The 23,884-nt window shown below is 34.9% G+C and overlaps 1 protein-coding gene across 8 annotated transcripts in view; it reads right to left on the bottom strand.

The window, feature by feature from the left end:
• LOC115875414 (PDZ and LIM domain protein 3) overlaps positions 1–23,884 on the bottom strand; it is a 52,868-nt gene that overhangs the window by 15,235 nt on the left and 13,749 nt on the right. For all 8 annotated transcript variants that reach the window (XR_004049006.1, XM_030890866.1, XM_030890869.1 and 5 more), the window contains exons 2-4: positions 23,095–23,243; positions 12,385–12,497; positions 10,660–10,799 (exon numbers count right to left, since the gene is read on the bottom strand). Coding sequence is in view for 7 of the 8 variants with exons in the window: in XM_030890866.1 (XP_030746726.1) it covers positions 10,660–10,799; positions 12,385–12,497; positions 23,095–23,243 (402 nt within the window). In the remaining variant the exon portion in view is untranslated. The remainder of the gene's footprint in view (positions 1–10,659; positions 10,800–12,384; positions 12,498–23,094; positions 23,244–23,884) is intronic.

Genomic DNA, 23,884 nt, shown 5'->3' with positions numbered 1-23,884 from the left:
GTTCAAAGATATTAATAAAAAGGCCACTCCACCAGATTATACTCTGAGAGAGACCCATTCTTACTTAAGCAAACTTTGTGTTTAAGTGAATTTCAAATTTTAAAGGTGCCGTATCAATAATATACAACGAACTAAAATATTTTGTTTTAAAACCTTGACGGCTCGTCATTTTGTTAATCATGTTGGTATGATCAGCAGATGTAATGTTTTTTTAAAGTTTGCCCAAAGCATTAACTGACACTGTGCATAATTCACCCCGGAAAATGGTAGATTTTTTATAGATTGCATTACAAGCCAATATTTTTAAAAGAAAATTTAATTTTTGACATAAAACTGGTCAAAAATTAACACTAATTATGGAAAGATTAAAGAAGGATAGACTGTTTCCAGACACACCAGTCTATTTTCAAAAAATACACACTTTTCCTCGAATTTTAAGCTACACCATTTAAAGATAATTTTTACTCATTATAAAAATAAATACATCTTTCTTAAGGTCAACTTGCAGTAAGCGCTTTTAAAAAATAAAGAGTGCGGACCAAGTAATGACGTATAAAGCTTGACCTCGCCAATATTATCATCGCCTCTCATTTCCCAGCCGTCTATGACGCCATTTTTTTCGATCGTATGGTATATTCCATGAAAAGCAATCGAATGGGGGCTTGTGCAATTATTTTGTTGCCACTCGGTAAAAAATTGTTGTAATTCGTAAAATTTTCATTTTTCATAAATAAAAATCAAATTTTATTTATGAAAATTGAAAGTAATCCAGAATATTTCACAAAAATAAAGATTTGATGAACAAATGTAATGTAACATAATTATGAATTTGACACACGAGTGAATATAAAAAACGGCGTGTCGTGGTAGGTCCGATTTTTCGAAATAATTGAAGGCGTCTGGTCCCCATATTAACCCAGATCTGGATACCGAAATAGATTTCTGGAAAATTTACATCAAGAAGTGAATATATGCGAGCCAAGTGTTCAATGGAGGTTAATAATTCCCAGCCAGATGAGTATTGTGCGCGATCTTGTTTTTTTCATTTTTTTTCTCTTCGAAATAACTTTGGAAAAACGTAAATACGTTAAGGATCCAGTAAAACCCGCGAGTTTTATTTTTAGAAGTTTTAATACAAATAATGAGAAATCTTCGAGAAAAGCGTATGATTCAAAAGCGTAAACACTTTCCTTTTGTTTTGCGATAATTTACAACACCATAAAATATAGAAAATATTTTTTTCTTTCTTGGAAGTATTATATTTTTGGGGATTTTCTTTTCATGCTAAAATGTGTATTATTTTTTTCAGATTCAATAAACGTACGTGACTGAGACAAGGTTCGTTTATTTTCCAATTTCTATTTTCTATTCCACCGCACAGAAACAAATATATAAAATGTTAAACTAGCATAGAAATTTGATTGCCAATTAAAGTTTAGGATAAAGAGTATATACCGGGTGTTTTTTAAAAGTAGCTCAGCCCTATACCCTTTTAATTTTTTTAGATTAAAAAAACGAGATTTGGTATGTTAGTACCTAAGTATATGACATAAATTATTCAATTGCTTTCGGTCACTTCCTGTTTCACCGGAAATGACTACCAGTTTTGATTTTTAAATGGCACCCTCTGTATTTTTTTACTTTATTCAATAGAAAATGACACAATAGAATGACATATCATATGTCAAGTTTTGACATTTACGCTTTAAAAAAAATCGTATTTTAAATTTTAATCTAGAGAGCCATGCCTGTGTTAAAAACACTAATTTTTAATCAAGAAGCCTTGGAAAAATATATTTGATCGTTTAATGTTTTTCGTGTCTTGTCCTTGCCGGTTAAAAAATGCCCTAATCGTATTTTTAATCATATCTCAATTTTTTCATCAATATCTCAAATTGTCGTCACGAACCGCATGTTACAATTTCAAATAAACCATATACGAAAATGTCAAAATTATATGTCATTCTATTCAGAGTGTCATTTTCTATCGAATAAAATAAAACAATATCAAGGGTGTCATTTAAAAACCAAAAGTTGTAGTCATTTCCGGTGAAACAGGAAGTGACCGAAAACAATTAAAGGGTCCAGGGGAAAAACTTGATAAGCGCCAATTTCTTAATTTTAGGATTTTACAATATTATAGGAGGTCCCTAACTGGTCCCTACAAAATGAATAAACTCTGCAGGGCCAGGGCCGGATGCAGAAATTTATTTTAGGTTGGGCCCAGATAAAAAGTAATATTAATGAACAATATGCTATTTAGAGCGCCATTTTTAACCCAAAAGCCTAATATTTAACGCAATTTATAGATTTTAGGGGGGGGGCGGGCCCCATGGGCCCCATGGGCCCCCCTTTGTATCCGCCACTGTGCAGGGCAATAAGTTGTTAAATCCTTTGGTATATGCCTAGTAAAAATATAGAATACACGGCAAGAATCTGATAACTACCAGCTGTCCAGCGCTCTCCTGTAAAATCAGTGAAATGGCGCTTATCGTGTTTTTTTTTCCTGGACCCTTCAATAAAATACACAATAAATACAATAAATACAAATCTCGTTTTTTACCTGAAAAATAAAAAAGTTATAGGGGTGAGCCACTTTTGAGCCATTATCGCCAAGTATTTCTACGAAATTCTGATAAAAAATTAATAATAAATAAAATCAGATTTGTTATTCTCTAAGATATTTTCAATATTTACACAAATATAATATCATATGCCTTTAGAAAGTTAGTCGCGTTAACGTCTCGGTTTTGCTGCTGGACGGGGTCTACTTAGTTTACGCGGAATCTACACCGAGGTTCTCGGCCATATCATTTCAATAGCCTACCGACTTGGCGAGTTTTTTATTCGGCTCATACTCTCGAGATACTCGTGAGACGTCGTGGCGCCGGCGTGAATGAGCAGAGTGTGTCAATAGATTTTAGAATTGCGATGGAACAACACGACAGAGTTTCCAGACAGTGAAATATTGTTATTGTCTTCTTGAATTCCCAATTGTTTCAACTAATCTTCTGTGATAATTTTTTAAATACCATAATTCACGAACTACGCTCACTGAATGTAACTTTCGTATGCATTTGGAAAACTAAATGTTTTAATTAGAGATGAGCAAGAAATTTTACAGAGCAAGATTTTGAAATCGCAACCTGCGATTGGCTATCATAGGAAATTGCGATTTCTTCTATTTGCGAGTTTCAATTTAGGCAACCAGTATTACTATAGCTACGATTTGCGACTCTGTTGCGATTTGAGATTTTGCTGCGATTGTGATTTTGCAAACTGGGACCCTGATTTCAATCTGCGAGTTTGAAATTTTAGCGATTTGCGATATTGTTGCGAATGTAATTTTGTGGTTTATTGAAGCATTTTATAGTAAACTGCGATTGAATTTTCACTCTGATATTATTTATTTATAGAGAAGGTCATATTTTCGAGGGTTATCATCAATAAACTACCGTGTGTTTCTCAAGAGTGGTTCACCCCTATAACTTTTTAATAAAAAAATGAGATTTGGTATGTTAGTATATGACATAAATTAGGATTGATTGACGTATTCAATTGTTTTTAGTCACTTTCTGTTTCACCGAAAATGATTACAACTTTTGATTTTTAAATGACACACTCGGTATTTTTTTACTTTATTTGATAGAAAATGACACTCTGAATAGAATGGTTTGGTTATAAGGCATCTTTTAACATTTTCGAAAAAAATCGTATTTTAAATTTCAATCTTTTCAACACTAATTTTAATTAAGATGCCTTGAAAAAATATATTTGATCGTCTATTGTTTTTCGCGTCTTGTTCTGGCCAGCTAAAAGATGCCCAAATCGTATTTTTCATCATATCTCAATTTTTTCAAATGGAACGAGGGTGGCTCATTGGCATATTTTGAAAAAGCACCGTTTTACGAATAATTTGGTTGAGTAAATATTAAAATTGCAATCGCAGGTTACAGTCGCTGCGATCCTCAAATCGCAATCGCAGTTTCAATTGCGATTGAAGAATTGCAGTTTTGCTCATCTCTAGTTTTAATGCCTGAATCAAATACAATTGTTTCCTTTGAGCCTTCTCAATACACACGAATTTTTCTATAAAATAAATGTCCTAGACATTGCTGTTGTGTATGTATTATTAAAAAAAAAGAAAAATTGAAAATGATTCATTCCAATATTACTAATAAAACATCGCGTAGTTAAATCACCTTACCGAAATATTTTAGTTAAGTCTAATTCATCTTGGCAACTTTCACAAACTTAACAACTCATTGTGATTCATATCTATGAATGCATTCAAGTCTAATATGAATCGACTCTTAGATATAAATCAACAAAATTAGATGCATTAAAAATATTTTTTTCAGTAACAACTATATATATTTTGTGAATGAACAGGTTAATGATCTCCTCCAGGCCACAATGCTCCAAAAATACCTGAACGAATTTTTCAATGCCGTTACGTATTTTCCAGAGATATTGGTATTTCCACATATTTTTTTTAGGATTTTTGATCTTACCCAAGCTTGAGCCGCTTCCTGAGTTTCACGGTTAAACTGTTCGGTGGAATAACTCCTGGAAAGGATCATTTTCCCGACACTGACTAACTTCTTACGTAAGATTTTTCACTGACTACCTTAGATTAGAGGAAAAAAATGAAAGGTTCTGTCTGGAGCAGATATTCGCGAAAAACTAACCCGTTTGCCAGAGTGAATAGAGCGTTCGACGTATTTTTGGAAGCAAATGCTCGGTAAACAGGTAATCAGTAATAAAACGTTGGACAACGATGCGGGATTTTTTTCTAATTAAAAACAACTAAAAATATATCGACGCCAATCGGGAAAATAATGGCGTATAATATACGTCAGCTGTTTTTTCTCAATCTTTGTTTGGCTAAGAAGCATTCGTCCTAATTTTTTTTACTGAACCTGTTAATTTTGTATAAACATGTATAGCAAAGAAATAAGTTCTTAATTTAAGCAGATTATATTCTGTTTATTACTATCGTTTTTCCTACATTGGAAAAAAATGTAAGTATAAATTTACAAAAAATAATATGGATATATTAAAGTATCTTTAATAAGCTGTCAAAAATTTAATACTTTTGTATATTTTCACAAAATACTGTAATCTTACAAAACTAGTTAGAGATATTTAATGATTATTACTAAAAACGATGGGTGAAAAAAAAACGAGGCTACAAGAGAACATAGTCTTAGAGGATGGTAGCGTGATAAAAAACTGTGACAAATATAAATATCTTGGATTAAAAATAACTAAGGATGGAAAACTCGATGAGGGTATAAAAGATCGAATAATGCACGGCAGGAGGGCAATATCTATGTTGAATGGTGTATTGCGGGATTAAGGAATTTCTAAAGCTAATAAGAAGAACGTACAGTACGTCTGTCCGTTCTGTGGCTACGGGTTATCCGTGAGAGGGGAAACGATATTCTCTCGATGTTTTTCGTAAAAAATTAGACGACGCGTCCCATCAATAAAAATTCGATAAATTTGCAAGTGGCCAATAAAATGAGTGGGCGGAGCGATTTGCGGTGACGTACTCTACGAACTGTATATACAGTACATCTGCTGGATCTGTGTCTATGAAAGGAATGCGGACAAAAAACATTTAAATAAACAGCAATATATTTTATACGTCGACTTGACGAGTACGTCACCGCAAATCGCTCCGCCCACTCATTTTATTGGCTACTTGCAAATTTGTCGAATTTTTATTGATGGGACGCGTCGTCTAATTTTTTACGAAAAACATCGAGAGAATATCGTTTCCCCTCTCACGGATACCGCGTAGCTACAGAACGGACAGACGTACTGTAATACTGTAGTGAAAAGTATAATAACTTGCGGAAGCGAAGTTAAAAAGCAGAACGGAGAACATGCTATTAGCGACCGAAATGGATTACTGGAGGAGATCTGCTGAAAAACCGAAAAGAGAAAAAATAACCAACGACAGAGTAAGAGAGATTATGGGAGCAAAACACGCAAGTGGACGACACAAGAACAAAACAACTCATATGGTTTGGCCATGTGCAACGAATGCCCGACCACAGAATACCAAAACAAATTTTACTCTGGACACCGCGAGGCAGAAATAAAAGTGGGAGGCCACGACTAAGCTGGAGGGAGGGTGTGGATAAAGAACTGGAAAATAGAGAAATACCTGATGATCTTTGGCTAAATAGAGAAGAGTGGATGTTAGGTGTCGGAAAACGTCGTAGAACGTTCTGAACCGACTTATATACATATACACTAAAAACGATACAACCTGCTTGCGAAATGCATGCGAAACCTGATGGACACGTTAAACGGACATCATAAGGAAAACACTGATGGACTCGTTAAAACGGACATCATAAGGAAACTGCAGGTTGTACAACGCTCAATGGAATGAAATATGCTGGAAATAACCAAAAGAGACCGTAAAAGAAGAGAGTGGCTACGACAAAAGACCCAGGTAATTGATGTCATCCGTAGAGTCAAATCTCTCAAATGGCAACTGGTGGGCAGATCACCTGGTAAGAAGAACGGACAATAGATAGACCACAAGAATTACACCATCACGGTCTTTCTGCCGAGGAGCAAAGGAAAAGACACCACCTACCTACTGAGCCTTATCCAGCCTCAGAACTCCAATGTAAGGACACCGAGTTGGCGAGTCATCAACTCGAGGGAGGAGGGCCTTCGGTCAGATATTCACAATAGAAATGAACCTCAAATCCAAAAAGGCAATAGAAAAAGAAATATATATCGTCTATTATAGATTCGGGACAACGCAACACCGGTATCAGATCTAAGGAGAGACAAAGTTAAAGTGGTGGAGAGCATGGAGGGCCAAATTCCAACCGTGGAAGGGTGAATACGGTGTAGGAAGGGTGTAGGAGGCAGATGCCCACTCGCCGGAGAAAGAACGTCTGTTGTCCAGAGGAGGATGGAAAATACCCTGTCTCCCCTACAACAAGAAAATCACCATGTTATAACTCAAAAAAGAGGGACACAATGAATCTTTAAGTTGCGCTGATTATAACCACATTCTACATTCTCAAAATCAAACAACCAGTGATATAGTAAAGTGTTTTAGATGGTGTTCTCAAAAATGCCCTGTACAAATACTAAAATCTTTGATTTAAACATTCTTTGATAAAATAATACAAAAATATATAAAACAACAGAAGTTCACACTACTAAATCGTACTGCTTATAAAAGTTGACGTTTTGATAATAACTGCACGTTAAAAATAAATTTCAATCTTGGCACTAACCATCTGTTTGTGTACTAAATCATACATAACATCCACACTACCGTAATATACAAATATCCCAACAGAAAAAAGTCACACAAAAATGTATGCATCTATGTTAGGCTCCATTTTCAATAAGTCCCGAGAATATAGCCAACAATTATGAGAATTAGTTAAGTAATTCCTTTAAAAAAATGTATACGAACGGGGGATAACAGCTTCATTTATCAGTTCGGGACGAAGTTGGATAGCGGCCAGTAATGTCACAAAACAAGGTCCTTTATTTATAGAACACGCCATGCAAGCGGACACGTTGGAATTGAATTTTTGTTGTGCACAGTAGCCGTTCGAATCATTTTCCATTAGGGATATGACAACTTAGATTTTTGCTTTTTGTTCACGTTCAAGGTAAACTAGATCTATAGTTGTACTATCCAGACAGCAAATTCAGGCTGTTTTGACTGGTGGTTAATGCGTCACTTTTGACGTCATATTCATTGCGTAGTCGTTCTTGTTTTTCATCTGAACTTCGGTTATTCGGTTATTATTATATTTCGGTTATTATTATTCGGTTATTCGCATATAAAGAATTGTTTATTTTATATGAATAAAATAATTGCAAGCAACTTAACGCAACAACACAGTCTCCTCTATCCCTGGGTCCTGTACCAGCTTGTGCAGGGCTTAGCCTTGCTATCCCAAATAGAAAGTATCGCTTGCAATCTCGAGCAGTGACATAGGATATACTCCCCCCTGTGTTAGGATATTTAACATAAAGTCTGCAGTGAAGACTTCTTCTCTTGGAACATGTTGATCTTGTTAAGGTAGTACTTGGATAGTCATATATCCTGTCAAAAGACCTGTTGCAATCGGCACTTTATTGCATCTGAGCCTGTATGTATGGAGGGTATGAGAGTTTGTATGGGAGGGGAAGTAAATTACCGCGACTTTATATATCTATTGTGTCCCCCTTTCTTTAGCTATAACTCACTATACAGTTTCAGGGCTTTTATAAAAACTAGTATTTGAGACGGTTTCACAGAGGGTAGTTCTCCATCTCCAATATAAGTCGTACTAAAGTTTTTTACTGGGCTTTCCTCATTTTCCCCACAAAATATGCATTCTCCGTTGTTTCTTAGCTTCAAGGTGAGGTGTTCATTGAGGAGACAGCATCCTCTTAAAAATCCCGTGACAATCCGAAGATTGTTCTTACTTAAATCAAGAAAAATCTTTGATTATACTCAGTTGTAAGTCCGAGTGTCTTAAACCGGGTTGGAGGATTCTCAGTCCATCAGGTTACTGATGAAGTCCTCCAGGTTCTGAGTTCTGCTTTAAGTTGGTTTTCACTTGGAAAGCAGAACGGTTCTGGTTTAGTTAGTGGAGTATTCGCTCCTTTTCTAGCTAGATCGTTTGCTTTTTCGTTACCTTCTATCCCTTGGTGGGCTCGCACCCAGAGTAGAGGACTTTATTTTCTGTGCTTAATTTGTTCAGCTTCTCTAGTCATTCCTTGACCAACTTTATTGATGGTTACTGAATTGGTCGCACTTAAAGGTACATTCAGGCTGAGAGCGTCGAGCGTCGCGTCATTGAACTCGACCCCCGACGCTCAGCGGACGCTAGCGCAACGCCAAACGCGACGCTGTCTGCCTGAACGGTCTAATTTAAGTAAAGTGAATTGATTCCATTTCGACACGCAGACGCGACGCAAATGCGACGCGACGCTCGACGCTCTCAGCCTGAATGTACCTTAAGGTTGCTTGACTATCGGAAAATATGGCTATTTCTCGTTTCCGCATCTTGTACGCATATTTTGGTAGCATAGATTTCTCTCTGAAAGATGCTTACGAAGGTGCCCATTGGTCGGAATATTTAGTTTTCGGCCGAAATACTCCTATCCCTGTTCCTGCTTTGGTTTTGGAAGCATCGGTATACCACGTTATAGTATGGTATTATAACTGCTGAGAAAACGTTTCTCTCTTCCAATTATAACAATAGAACATAGTTCCTTCGGTTCCAGCCTTGCTGTCCAAATAGAAAATATCGCATGCAATCTAGAGCAGTGACAATATGATTTGCTCTGCGTGTTAGGAGCGTCATCACAAAGTTTGCAGCAAATATTTCCTTAATACAGGTTGAACTTGTTCGGGTAGCAATTGGCAGCCATACTGCCTGTCAAGAGACCTGTTGTAATCCACACGGTACTCTTTTGATTACTAGCAGTTCTACTGTATTTTTAGAATTAGGTCTTTATAATGAAGGCCCTGTGCCCCTGTCTATTTCTACAGTGGACGGTCTGCTTTTCTCAGAGTTTTAAGCAAATATTTTCGATTGTAATGTTTCGATGTACAAATACGATATAAGTTGAAAGTTGGCGGATAAGTTGAAAGACTGGTTCTTAATAAACTATCATTTTTGTCGTTGTCTATTCACGTGAGCATCTCCTTACGTGTCTATCATTCTCATTTGTTATCTATCAAGGATATAAGATTGTTGATGCGGCTCTCCGCTGTTTCATGGAGTGTCAACTTTTGAAGGTCAATCAGGGTTGTAAAAGATTATAATGTCCTCTAAATATGTTAAATATTCATAATGGCTATTCATTTTTCTAAAAAAACTTTTTTTTTATTATGTTTCCGTCGTGTATCTCTGTCCGATGAAATCCATTCGCCAAGTCAAATGGACTAAATATTGGCACTTTCCAAATGTATCCAACAGGTTAGCAATATTTGGCACTGGGTATTATATAGTGATGACATAGTGTATGCATTTAGACTTGCTCTTATGACTGTTGTTATTATTTAACTAACAATTCGTTACTCTTTATCATTGAAGAGGTGCCTATAAGATGGCATGTCACATATTGATTGTTATTATATATACTTTTCAATGGAGTTATTTAACCTATCTACACGATGTCTTCCGATCGAGACCAATATGTGAGCGATGGTGCATATGATCCCACCTTGCAAAGTTGGATACGACGTTTCATTTATATCTTCATCAGGGTGGGACTAACAATTTGATATTGAAGAAAAATGTGGGTCGATTTCGGCATAATTGTGGACGGGCTACAGGATGGCGCTCTCGACCTTTTATACTGATGCCTCTAAATGGACGACATCATCAGCATTTTTCTAAATTATGGGTCGATTGGAACCAAACTCGGCACTTGGATAGAGGTACCCGAATGGATCCCTCAAACGGACAGACGGGTAGATGGACAGACAGGCAGACGGACGTAAGAAGTTTCACTTCAAATATGCGCACATAGTGCACACAATTTTTTTTATTTAGTGTTAACTAAGAACTATTTATATTTATGTATGTCACCCAAAATTGTTGGTTTTAAATTTACATGCACCAATCAGATTAATTATATAATAAATAAAATATTATTTTGTACCTGTCTGGTGACATGAATGTCACCATTTTGGTCCTCTCCCCTCCTTCCTGGTCCATATTCGTAAGAATCAAAGTAATTATTGTCGATTGAAGTTAGCGGCGTGTACGTTGGAGTTAACGCCGACCCTCCTGTGCTGTATCCTGAAAATTCACAAAACACGCGTCAAAAAACTGCCAGATAAAAAACACGGCGTCAAGTCGGTTTGAAAATGACGATTGATAACATTCCCAGTATAATTTTGCATTTAAATTGACAGTAATCTTAATTTCAAAGCTCACTCTAAAATTTTTTGCATTGCGGCAAAAAAACCTTATTAATATTGACTCAATTCTTCAAATGAATTAGTTAAATATGCGAGTCTTGGAAGGCACATTACAAGATTATCATTTTACAATAATTACCAACGTATTATTGGTATTCACCCGTGAATTAGTTGGGCGCAGTCAAGCATAAGGTTGTCCACTAAGAATGCATTGGAGCATTTTATGAGTGGTTGCCATATTGTTGAAATGTCCATACTTGGATTGCTAAAGATTTTATTATTGTTAGAAATGAATACGGCCTCTTTAAATTTGGGCTTTTTCCAATGGGTTTCTTTGTGGACAACCCGGCCTTCCGACCATTTCGCGTTGTGGTGCTTGGACCACACATGATCTGCAATGCCCGCCTTCATTGTTTCGCCGTTTTGCATATGTTTTTTATGTTCGTCAAGTCGTACATGTATAGGACGTTTTGTCTCTCCAATATACGACTCACCGCACTCGCAAGGTACCTGGTAGATGCACTCTTTTTCTTGGTTTGATGATTTCGGTTTTATTTTTGTTAGGACACTTCTTAGAGTAGTCTCAGACTTAAAAACAGTTTTAATTTTGTTCTGCCTGGCTATTCGCCTGGCATATGGAATCGTCAAAAGAGAGAGAGCATCCTCCTCAGGCTGGCGCACCAATAAGTCAGACTTGCAATTGGATATTATATTGTCTAGGGATTTTGCAGAGTAACCATTCTAAGGCAAATTGGTTTTAATATTACTTAGTTCAGAATTCATTCTTGGTTACTGCATATAGTGATTGTGATTGCTCATTGACATAATATTTTAACTAAACCTCTTTTGGTTGCTTCAAAATGGTTCGACTGAGAATTTAAATATCGTCCCGTATGTATGGGTTTTTTTACAGCAGTGCTAATGGATTCATAGCTTCTACCGACAAGAACATCCAGAAACGGTAGACAGAACTTTTTCTCTTTCTCGTTCATGAATCTGATTGAGTTACTCCGTGAATTAAGATGATTAAGAAAGAAATCCAACTGTCTATCTGTTCCGTTCCAGATTATAAAGGTATCATCAACATATCGAAGCCAGATTTTAGGTTTGACAACTGCGGTACTATTGACATTAGTCTCGAACCATTCTATATATACATTCGCTGCCACTGGAGAGAGCGAGGAACCCATAGGTAAACCATCATTTTGACCATAAAACTTTTCTTTAACTTAAAATAAATAAGAATTATGTAGACAGCACCTCAAGAGCTCCATCACTCCCCTAAGAGATAGCAAAGTCCATTCGGAAAATGCTACGTCATCCCTCAATCTAGCCTCGACGATGTCTAACGATCCCTCTAAAGGAACGTTGATGTATAAATTATCTACGTCAAAACTGACAAATTTGTCTGAAGGACCTAATATTTTATATCGATGGTGTAAAGTTAAAAAGCAAAAACTTACCTGGACTAAGTGGTTGTCCTCTAGGTGATAAATTTGGTGACACTGATAACGGACTGTAATGGGAACTGTTTCTGGAAGAACCTGTGCTAGTATTGTAACGTGGTTGTGTTTCTCTGGAAAATAAATAACGGGAATTAATAATTAAAATCCAGAAGTCTGAAGTATTATCTTATTTCACTTAAAAAATTATAATTTTTAATTTTTAGATTTTTTATTAAATCATATATGTGATTCCTTTTGTTTTACTAGTAACCAATTGTAACAATAATATTTTAAGTAGCTTTTAAAAAGAAGTACATAGAACGAGATGTACGTAATTTTCTTTCTGTATTTACTATTATGCTTAGTGTACACCTGCAGTTGATGTTATAAACGTTCTAAAGCGTTTGGTAAACTTTGCTCTTTCAATAAATAAACAAACATTAGTTTTATCCGTGTCTATTTTGGATAGAGGTCGTTGGTAAGGTCTCTGGCGTCGTTACATTTATTTAGGAGAGTCAAAGTGAAACGTTACAGGTTCAAGAAGATGTTATATAAAACGCTTTTATAAACTTAAATAGAATAGTACGTATAGAGAGAGAGAGAGTTATAGGCGAGAAAAAATATCAGCAATAACTCAGTTTTATATTGTGTATGGTATTATAATAAAAATTAAATTCTTAGACTATTAAATAAGAAATAACATGTAAATGTAAATACTCAATGTGGATCAATTTATGTTTTGATTTTCTATTCACAAAATGTCTTTTATTTTTTGTCTAATTTATAAAATCGTTATATACTGGCAACTGGAAAATAATTTTATGAAAAACAGTCTAAACTACTAAAAAATGGTTTTAATTAAAATTTAAAAATTTCTAGACAAAAATGGATATTAAACATTGTTCACTACATTAGAAGACAATAGGACAATATTTATTCTGCCTTGGAGAGTGATCACGCCCTCACGAGTCTGAATTACCTGGATCGCCAAAAGTAAATGATGGGGTATTAACCCATTAGTGCATATGATCCGATAAATCGCATGAACGTAGTTTTCCATTTTCGAGAAATGTCAACATAACTTTAAAATTTATTTGGGTTAAAATCAATACCGGCAAGGTTAGTCCGTATTTTTTTGCCAATAATATTGATTTTGTTTGAGCTTGAATTGCAAAAAGTAGTGTTTTTCTGAAGCATGGATTCGTCACTTTACAACAAGAGGCACGGAGGGTAAGAAAACATTTAATTATTTTTTAGAAAACGACTCAACTACACTTCATGAGGTAAAAATGCGTTGAGAAAAGATCAAACCAAACTCCTTTGAATGAAGTTAGAATCAGTACATCGAAGCTAAGAAACAACGGCGAATGCAGATTCTGTGGGGAAGATGGGAACATCTCATCACTACCATCATTCGTGCTTGCCATAAACTTTGGTACGATATGACTGATATCGGAGATGAAGAACTAACCTCTGTAAAATCGTCTCAGATACTGGCTTTTGTCAAACTGTATGATGAGTTATAACTCAAGAAATGGGGACATAGTAGGGAGACTACAAGTATTTTTTACTCTAATAATATTTGTTTTGACTTCTTCTTTCTCAGCCTGGTTCCATCCAGTGTTGGATATAAGCCTTCTAGTTTTTTCCATGCTTCGCGATCTCTAGCCAATCTTATCCATTGTCTTCCTGCCACTGTTCTGACGTCATCGACCCATCTCTTTTTTGGTCGGCCCATACTTTTTGTTGTTCCCCTAGGTCTCCATAGAATGACTTTTTGGGGCCATCGGTCTGGATCCTGTCTTGCCACATGTCCGATCCATTGCCACTTCAGACTTGGCACTCTTTTAACAACATCTATTAGTTTTGTTTTTTGACGTATGTTCCGCATTTTTTCCCTCATGGTGACCCCTAACATGATTCTTTCCATGGCTCTTTGTGCAACTCGCAGTTGTTCTGCTTTTTTTCGTGTAATTGCCATAGTCTCTAAGCCATACGTAAGCACAGGTGGTAGGATGCAGCTATCGTAAGCCTTTTTCTTTAGGTTGATGGGCACCTTTTTATCTTTGAAAATATCGCTCATATTTCCAAATGCTACTCATGCCAAATGGGTTCCTGCGTTTGATCTCCGTATTTTGGTTCTCTTCACCCAGCTTGATTTTATGACCTAAATATATATATATATATATATATAATGATCTACGTTTTTAATAACAACGTTGTCTACGTTTTGACTTATTAGTCTTTATTTTAGTTGGAATATTTTCTATTGCAATCGCATTAAAACTGGTTGTTCTTTCAATCATCAGTACTGTATCCCTTTTTATGCGAATATTTTCGATTTGTTTGCTCCAGTTCAAAAATAAACTTAAAGCTACGAGAATCGAACTCTGGCTGGGGGAATGTTAAATATAAACAAATCACCATGATATCTGTCTGTTTCTTTTTTCTTGCTCTTTTATTTCGAGATATAATCTTGCCAAGAGTGCCAGTTTCCAACGTCCAGCACAACAATATCAGACAAAACAGAGTAGGACGTGTAGGCGTATCCAGTTGAGATTCAGTTCCTGAATAGAGATAATTCGATGTTTTACTTATATCTATCGTTTTAGATTAAAAAAAAAATAATTCCGAATTTAAACCATTTATACACGGTGAGTCATAAATAAGTGCAAATATTTTCAGAGTTGGTAGATCTCGATGAAAGAAACATATTTTCTCTTTACTGCTTTTCAGATTGGTCCAAAATAACCGAGTTATTTTACATTGAAAATTAAAAAATAAATGATTAGATTTTTTGCTTAAATTTTGAGAACCACTGGACCTTTCCTGGATTTTCTTTCTTGTAAAATTAATCTACTACCTATGTTGCCACATTATCAAGAAATTATGATTTTTAACTAAAAATTAAAAAAAAATCATTTATTTCAAGAAAAAACTCGATGGTGTAGTCTAAAATTGGAGAATTTTAGACTACACCATTTAAAAATAATTTTTACTCAATGTAAAAATAAATTACAAACTTCTTAAGGCCAACTGGCAGTAAGAACTATTAAAAATAATGAGGAGTACGGGCCAAGTAAATGATGTCTAAGACTTGACATCGCCAAAATTATCAACGATTGTTATTTCCTAGTAGGCTTTGATACCTTTTTTTATCGTGTAGTATTATTAAATATTAAACCAGTAAATTAATAATAAAAATAAATTCAGTCACGTAAATAAATAGTAGACAATAATTTTCAGTTGAATATATTACGAGTAGACATATCGTGCTTGTGATCTATCAATATTAGAATCTATTTTTTTTATTTTGAACGAGTTATTTCGAGTTTTTAATATGTTATGGGAAAATGTGCCAGAAAAATAATTTGTAATATAATTATAAAGATCAACAGCAGATGGCACAATGTTACATGCCATGATTAATCTGACATTTTATAAATTATAATACATACTTCAAATAAAATGTTAGATTGTGATTAAATATTAGATAATAAAATACATTGATTGCCACTCAATCCTGCCAAAAAATGGTAAAAATGGCAATTATATATGCTTTTTTAAGTAGAACGCATACATAATACTCATTGATCAAAATACGTTACAGTTCATTATTTAAAAACTGTATTTATACAGGTCCCAGAACCAGTTCAACCCAAGAAAGTCCAGAAACACACCTATGAGATTTCTTTTCGCAGAAAAAAATTTTTGGATTTTTTTTTTAGTTTTTAGTTAAAGAACATAATTTCTTGATAATATGGCAATATAGGTATTAGATTAAATTTACAAGAAAGAAAATCCAGAAAAGATTCAGTGGTTCTCAAAATTTTAGCAAAAAAATTTTTTTTTTGGAAATTTTCAAAGTAAAGTAACTTCCTTATTTTGGACTTATTTGAAAAACGATAACGAGAAAATATATATATCTCTTTTATCGAGATCTACCAGCCCTTAAAATACTTGCTCTTATTTCTGGGACATCCTGTATAAACCGCATCATATCATACGATTGAAAAAATCCGTGTCAAAGTTGGTTTGGACATGAAGAAAATCGCTCTCAAATTCTATGTAAAGTTATATGGTCACGCCATTGATCATTATTTACCAAACCCAGCCAACTTGACGCTTTTTTTCGATCATACTGTACTCATTAGCTGGTGTTCCACTTGGAAATAGATAATTTGATTTAATTGAGGCAGGATCTAGGAAAAAGTCTGGTAAAAGTAATTCGGGTCTAATCCCTCCAATCCCCCAATTAAAATAAAATTACATTTCTGTTACAAAAAACATGATCTAAAGTCTGCCCAACGAGACGGGAAAAAATTCGACAGACAACAGACATACAACTGTCACTCTCAGGGATTCCCCAGTAACTATTTAGGAGTTACTGCTATAATACCCATTTCGGGTTTCTGGTTGTGTGAGTGTATAATAATAGTATGTTGCTTTGTTGTATATTAAGTTTATGAGAGTACTCATTGCTATTTTCATATCACGATTAAACAACGTTGCCTTTAAAACTATTAAACTGGTCACTATAACTTTAAAATACGGATGTCATGCGTCTATAATTAATGTTTTACACAAATATCAAACAGTTAAAAAAAATCGTATCCTGTGATAGCGGTTTTGAAATAAAATTGCTTCTATCCCACGCCAAGTTTTCCAAAACTTATTTTACTCGTCGCTATCTAGTTTCGTGTTACACTAATCCAGTTAAATATGAAAATATTAAAATTATTTGATGTTAAACAGTGGGAAAATATTTTAGATTTGCCGTGAAGTTAATATGCATATTTTATTTAAACTGAGACACTTAAAATCTTAACGATATTTTAAATTTGGCACAGCTTATTGATATGCTTGACATTTCCCCGGTTTATACTTATGAATTTATGATATACGCGTATATATAAATTGTGAAATAGTATTTAGTTCACGTAGTTTTTGAACGTTTTATTTCAATTCAAATCCTCGTAAACAAATGCTGAAACAAAATATCGGGCTATTCCTCACTAAACATAATTTGCGACACTGTTGTTCTACTACTAACAGAAGAAAATCTATCTATTATTCAAGAATTGGTTAGTTTTCACATTATGCCATGATTTTTTTTATCAAAAAAGTGCTAAGTAACATGTTTATCAGCTCTGTCATATTTTTTACTCTATGCTCTTTGAATCTAAAGCCTATATCCACCGAGTCAGAGAAGATTTCGACAGAAGATACCCCAAAAAAGACAGAAAATACAATTTGCCTCTGAATTAAAATGACAGACATGACTGTGACTGTCAAAGATCCTCTGATTAGACAGTCTATAGATATAATTAATTTTCTAGTTATTTTCCTCAGTCCTGGACGATGAGACAGTCAGAAATGAAAAAAAATGACGCAACTGAGATGTACTGTTGGCGACGAATGCTCAGAATTCCCTGGACTGCCCGGCGAACCAATGAATCCATAATCCAAGAACTGAACATCACAGAACGCCTCTCAACTTCTATACAGTCACGTATACTTAAATATTTCGGTCACGTTATGAGGAGGGATACTGACTGTATGGAAAAACTCATTATACAGGGCAAGGTTCCGGGAAGAAGACCAAGAGGCCGCTCGCCCTCCCGATAGATAGACCAGCTATCAAAAATCACCCACAAGCCACTGCACACGTTTGTCATGAAGCACAAGACAGGGAATTATGGAGACAAACCTCACACATCACCTGACCACCACATTCCTTTTGTAGGAATAAAGATAGATAGAGAGAGAGAGAGAGAGAGAGAGAGAGAGTTTGTCCACAGACACACACAATATATTTCTGATCACAAATATAACTGATATTTCATAAAAAATTGTATTGTGAAACTAAAACGAATAAAAAAGGCATTTTCTGCAAAATATGAGTAAAAATAAACCAGTGAATAGAATCCAAACGGACACCAGCTTGCCTGTGGCATTTTGCTCATCAAGACACTTGCCTAACCAGCAAAAATGTTGAATATGTTTTAAAACTACACTTTTAAGATGCCTAAATAACTTACGGAAGAGTTTAGTGTTTTAGCACACAAGTCTATTAAAATTGTTGAAGTTCGAAACCGTTGAAATCTTAAGCATTTTTTCTTAGTTGTCTAGATCTGGATCCTGTAGGGTTGCGGTGATTAACCCCCTTCCTAAAAATTCTACATTCTATGGTCTATGGTAGCATGTAATATTTATCTGTATAAAGATGTCAAAAATATTAGTATATGCCCAATTTTTGAATAATAATTTAGTTTTATGGTTAGCAGAACGTTTATGTTTCCAATCTGCAGTACGATAATTCGTATAATGTGTGACCCGTTTTAGCTACTTTCCTAATGCAATTTCTATATTATATTTATTAAAATTTAGTTCTATGGTTAGCAAAACGTTCGTTCAGAGTTTAAAATAGTGTTTTGGTATACTGGTGGTTAATTAGTGACACAACTTTCTGAGTCCAAGCTGAGTCAAGTCTGAGAACAAGAGTCCATTTGCAACACAAGAGTCCATTTCACTAGTCCGAAAAAGTAGCAAAATAAGCGTTCGGCATTTAACGTTTTATGTAAAACTGGCTAGGTATTTTTACACAAATGAAGAAGGAAATTAAAGATAAAGGATTATACTATATCCGTATTGTAGCACATTTTTAGACAACTTCTTTATTTTTAAGATTTTGATGGTCAATAATCAACAAAATATTTCTTATGTTTGGACTAAATTTTCTCGAAAATAAAGAGATAATTTAAAATTCCGTTACAATACGGAAATAGATTGAAGTTTTGTGATTACAGTGATATATAATTTATATGATTTTGTAACAAATTGCTCGCTATTAAGTGATGAAGCTTTGGCAAGTGATGGAGCTCTGCAAACCTTAATCAAAGCACGTGTGTTTCGAATTTAATGTGTGATTTAACACGTCAGGATCGGGCTAAGCCTTAGGCAGATTTCTGAAATATAATATATATTTCCTTCGGCCACACACCCGCTTTACCCGACCCCTAAGAGCGACCCAGCATTCGCAAGAGCACTAAGCATTCGTAAATATTATATCTACAAAAATTTTATTATAAACTATGTGCATAACTTTGACCGTGAATAACTTTTAAAGAAATGTTTTTATGGAAAAAACCAAAGATTTTTGGAGAGCGTAAAATTAGAATATCTTTGTCGAAGCTGTAGGTTCATTTGCTTTGGAGATAAAAAATTAAATGCAAAAGGTCAGAAAATCCCATGATATTTAAATGGGAAAAGTATCATGATACCGGCACGGTTTAAATTAAAAATTAAGAGCTTGTTTACGTTGGATAATTTTTTAGAGCAAAAACTAAAACTTCGGAGACACGGAGACCCTAATAGACATATACAAAACTTACAGGTATCTGTTGTAGGATGGCATGGTTCTGGCCAGGAAAAATCCACTAAGAGCCGGAAAAGCGTTCGAGGGAGGAGGCGCCGGAGACCCGCGACCGACGAAAATCTACCGAAAACCACGGGAAATCGGACCGTGCGTGTGTGTGCGCGCCGCGATTGTTGGGAAAATCGACTCTCGCCACCAACAGAAACAACTCCGATGCGATTACAGAGGCAATATTTTAAGAAATCGTTCGCATAGTTCGAAAATATCGCCCGCTCTCTTGTCCTGGCCGGATTCCAGAAGGCGAGCGATATTTTTTATTGGCGAATAATCGCAGAAAAATATACGGGGACTCCCGCCCGCCGCGCCAGCCTGCTGCGTGGGCGGTTTTAGGGGAATCGGTGTATTCCCCTAATTTTGAAATTTTCAAAGTATCTTTATACGTAGAATTTAATGGAGAGTTTAAGTATAATTTTTTTAAAATTAATAATTTAAGAATTATCAACAGAAAATTTGATTTTTAAATGGGACACCCTGTATATTTTTAATTCAATTGAAAAAAAATTAAAATATACTCTGTTTTTTTTCTCAGGTAAGATTTCGACAGACGATGACAGAAGAAAAGCAGATGACGTCCCATACCAATCTATTTATTTTACTAAAAAAAGTTTCTAATAATTTTTAAGTTATCTATGGATGGGTTTAAATTTGGTTTAAATATAAATCCGTCATGCGTCGTGTCTTGTTGTTTTTAACCAGTTTTATTGGTTTAATTAAAAAATGACAGATCGTATTTCAATTTTATTGGTTTGACGGAACGATGAACGACAAACGGACGCCGATGCGTATGAACTCGCCTTTAGATTTTTGTCATTTTTGACGCTTGTCAAAGTCTTGCCAAATTATAGGTTATAATTTTGTGTCAACTTTTGTTAAATACCCTGCGTTTGGAATTTTTGCATTGTCTTGGGCAGCCGTGGCTCAATAGTATGTGTGTCTGGCTGCTATCCGATATACCTGGGCATACGAGGCTTTGGGCCATAAGCTAAACATCGACAAAACCAAAATCATGTGCACTTCCCCGGAAGATCACAACAATGCTATAAAAATCGGAGAAGAACTATTGGAATATGTGGCTGAATTCAATTACCTCGGCATCGGCAGTTTGATTTCGGAAAAGGCAATACTGACTCTGAAATTCAGCACAGAATTATCAGCGCCTCAAGAACATTCTGGAAATTAAAAGACAGGGTTTTCTACAATCATGACTTGAGTACAAAAACGAAACTTGCAGTGTGCCGAGCAATTATAATCCCCACCATGTTATATGGGAGCGAAACCTGGGTGCCGCAACACATGAACGCATTAAACAAGTTGCAACAGAGACACCAGGTGGATGACACTTCTTATGGGAGAACTGGCAATGGTTCGAAACTTGACTACAAGCGATTTTCTAGGAATCTTCCTTACCGATAAATTATTGACAAGAGTGACTGATAAAACCTTGACGTTCTTTGAGTATTACTGTTCATCTCTTTTTCTTTTTAAAGTGTACGTTGAAAGGAGACAAAAACAATTTTTGGTGACCCATAATTTGTTATTCGAACACCACTTTTCTCCTTGACGGGTCGTTGACGTTGACAGCGTTGACTTGTCGCCATTTTATTTCTTTTGTTTACACGCTGCAGTTTGCTTTTGTTTGCTTTGCAAATTTAATACATAAATTATTTAGGCAAATATAGGTTTTTGATAAAACTTCTCGGATTAACGTGTAGGTAAAAGTGTTGATATATAATTTTTTTTCATCTTAACATGCTCATTGTCATTCTCCTGATTTAGGTGACAGAAAAAGATCATCAAATCAAATTGAATTTTATATTTTTTCATCCCAGGACCGATAGTAAAATATATATTTTATGGATACCTTCCTAAATATCAACGAGATGAACCATCGAAAGAAACGGACCATAGTACAAAACAGAAAGGTGATCTTTTTTCTTTCCACTTAGGATATTGAAATTATTATATACTATTTAGCAAGGCGCTCGCACTTCTTCTTGTGTATGTGTTTTGTGAGAGACACCTTAAGAATCCGGTGGTTCCATCATGTCTCAAACGTATCGGTCCTTGAAAAAGCTAACTGCGAGAGTATTGAAGTCATGGTTACAAAATCCCGCTTGAGATGGGCTGGTCACGTATGCAGAATGCAAGAAAACCGCATACCAAAATCTCTGCTTTACGGTGAGCTTGTAGACGGTAAGAGGAGGCCGGGTGGACACAACTGAAAAGGTACAAGGGCATTTTCCACGAACACTTAAAGGGGATTAACATGCAGAATGAGTGGTGAGAAGCAACTCACAATAGAACTCAATGGAGAAGAATTGTAAACTCAGTTAAGAGCGACAACCAAAAAGTAAAGCGGCAACAAAGTAATGACATTTTTGAATATCCGGAGTGCGGTAGGCAGATAACGTATCGGGCTTTTCAGTCACAGAAAAGCTCATGAAAGAAAACAGCATATTTCGACTCCAGAAACCTGTCTATGAGGTTTTTTCGCGAAAAAAAATTTGGAATTTTTTGAAAATTTGTTTGGAGTGTTTTTAATTTTTAGTTAAAGAAATATAATATATTCATAATACGGTAACATTGGCAGTAGATTAAATTTACAAGAAAGAAAACCCAGAAAAAATCCAATAGTTGCCAAAAATCTTTTTTTTATTATCAAAGTAAAATATATCGGTTATTTTGGGCTTATCTGAGAAGCGGTAAAGAGAAAATATGTTTCTTTTATCAAGATCTACCAGCACTAAAAATATTTGCACTTATTTAAGACTCTATACCCTGTATATGGTTCTTTTCAACAGTAAATTTTTATCAAATCCAGCTCATGATTTTTTGTCTTGTATTTTACTACTGAACAAACCATATATGTAATATAATACCGCAAATATCTGCAAAATCCCATACAATTTTAGGAACACTTTAAATAATCAGGGTTGGAAAAAATCATGATTTTTTTAAAAAAATCAAAAAAATCAGATTTTTTTTATTTAAATCAGATTTTTTTGATTTTAATTCAAAACAATATTTAAATCGGATTTCCAAATGACTAGGACTTATTTTCAATCTAAATGGCTAAATCTTTATAACTCTGCCCGATACCGATAATATTAACAATTCTAAATAGTTTAAAAGGAGATAACATAAGGAAAACATAATGCTAAAAATCACGCACAAGTATATCTATTACTTTTTCAGAGTTACAGGGTGTATTTCGAATGTGCTTTTTGAAAAAACCCCTGTAACTTTTTTGCTATAGAAATGTCTAAATCATTAAAAATTTCAAAACTTACCGTTGTACTACTACTCTGATATTGTTTCCCGCATCCCTAAACAAATTCTGCGCGTCTTGATGTCTTATATCTCTGGAATCGTAATTACCAACTTTGGTAATAATATCACCTCTTTGTAGAACACCCTGTGCTGGCGATCCGAACGACACCTAGAAAAATAAATACAGTGTTAATAACTCTAATATTAAAAAAAAATCTAAAATTCGGGAATATTCTTTCGTACTGACAACGTTGGTTTTAACTGTGGTTTTAACTATACTGAACGCCCTAGCACAATAATATTACAGAATAGAACTGTCCAATGTTAATACGAGTATTTTTGCTTTTTCTAACAATTTAATTATTTTTATTAGTTTTTTTGAATTAGTCTCTTTTGTTCTTAGATTCTCTATTTTCAGGAAAAGTACAATATCAAATGCCAATTGTTTTTTTTTCAATTTACTCAATTATGATCTTTACAACAGTGATGTCACTCATTCTTCACAGTGTTTAAATTTGGAAAAAATAATCGCAGATCATGTTTAGTCAAATCATCTCCAGATTCTGTGGTCCGACGCTGGATTTGTCGACCAGGGAACCGCACCGGTTGCTGATCGATTACCGAAGTTAAGCGACGTTAAACGATGTGAGTATAGATGCCATAGATGGACGGGTGAACGTCTGGAAACGTCTGATCCATGACAAAAACGTCAAATAGATTGAAACTGCCTGATCATTCACGCCGCGTCGGTGATAGCCTGGATGAAATCGGATATCTCGTGAGCATACAAATATATTTTTATGCTCGTGA

This window comes from Sitophilus oryzae, unplaced genomic scaffold (genome assembly GCF_002938485.1).
Source record: "Sitophilus oryzae breed Bouriz unplaced genomic scaffold, Soryzae_2.0 scaffold_1385_pilon_pilon, whole genome shotgun sequence".
Lineage (NCBI taxonomy): Eukaryota > Metazoa > Arthropoda > Insecta > Coleoptera > Curculionidae > Sitophilus > Sitophilus oryzae.
Note: the sequence above shows the minus strand (reverse complement) of the source record. Positions and strands in the feature narration are given on the sequence as shown.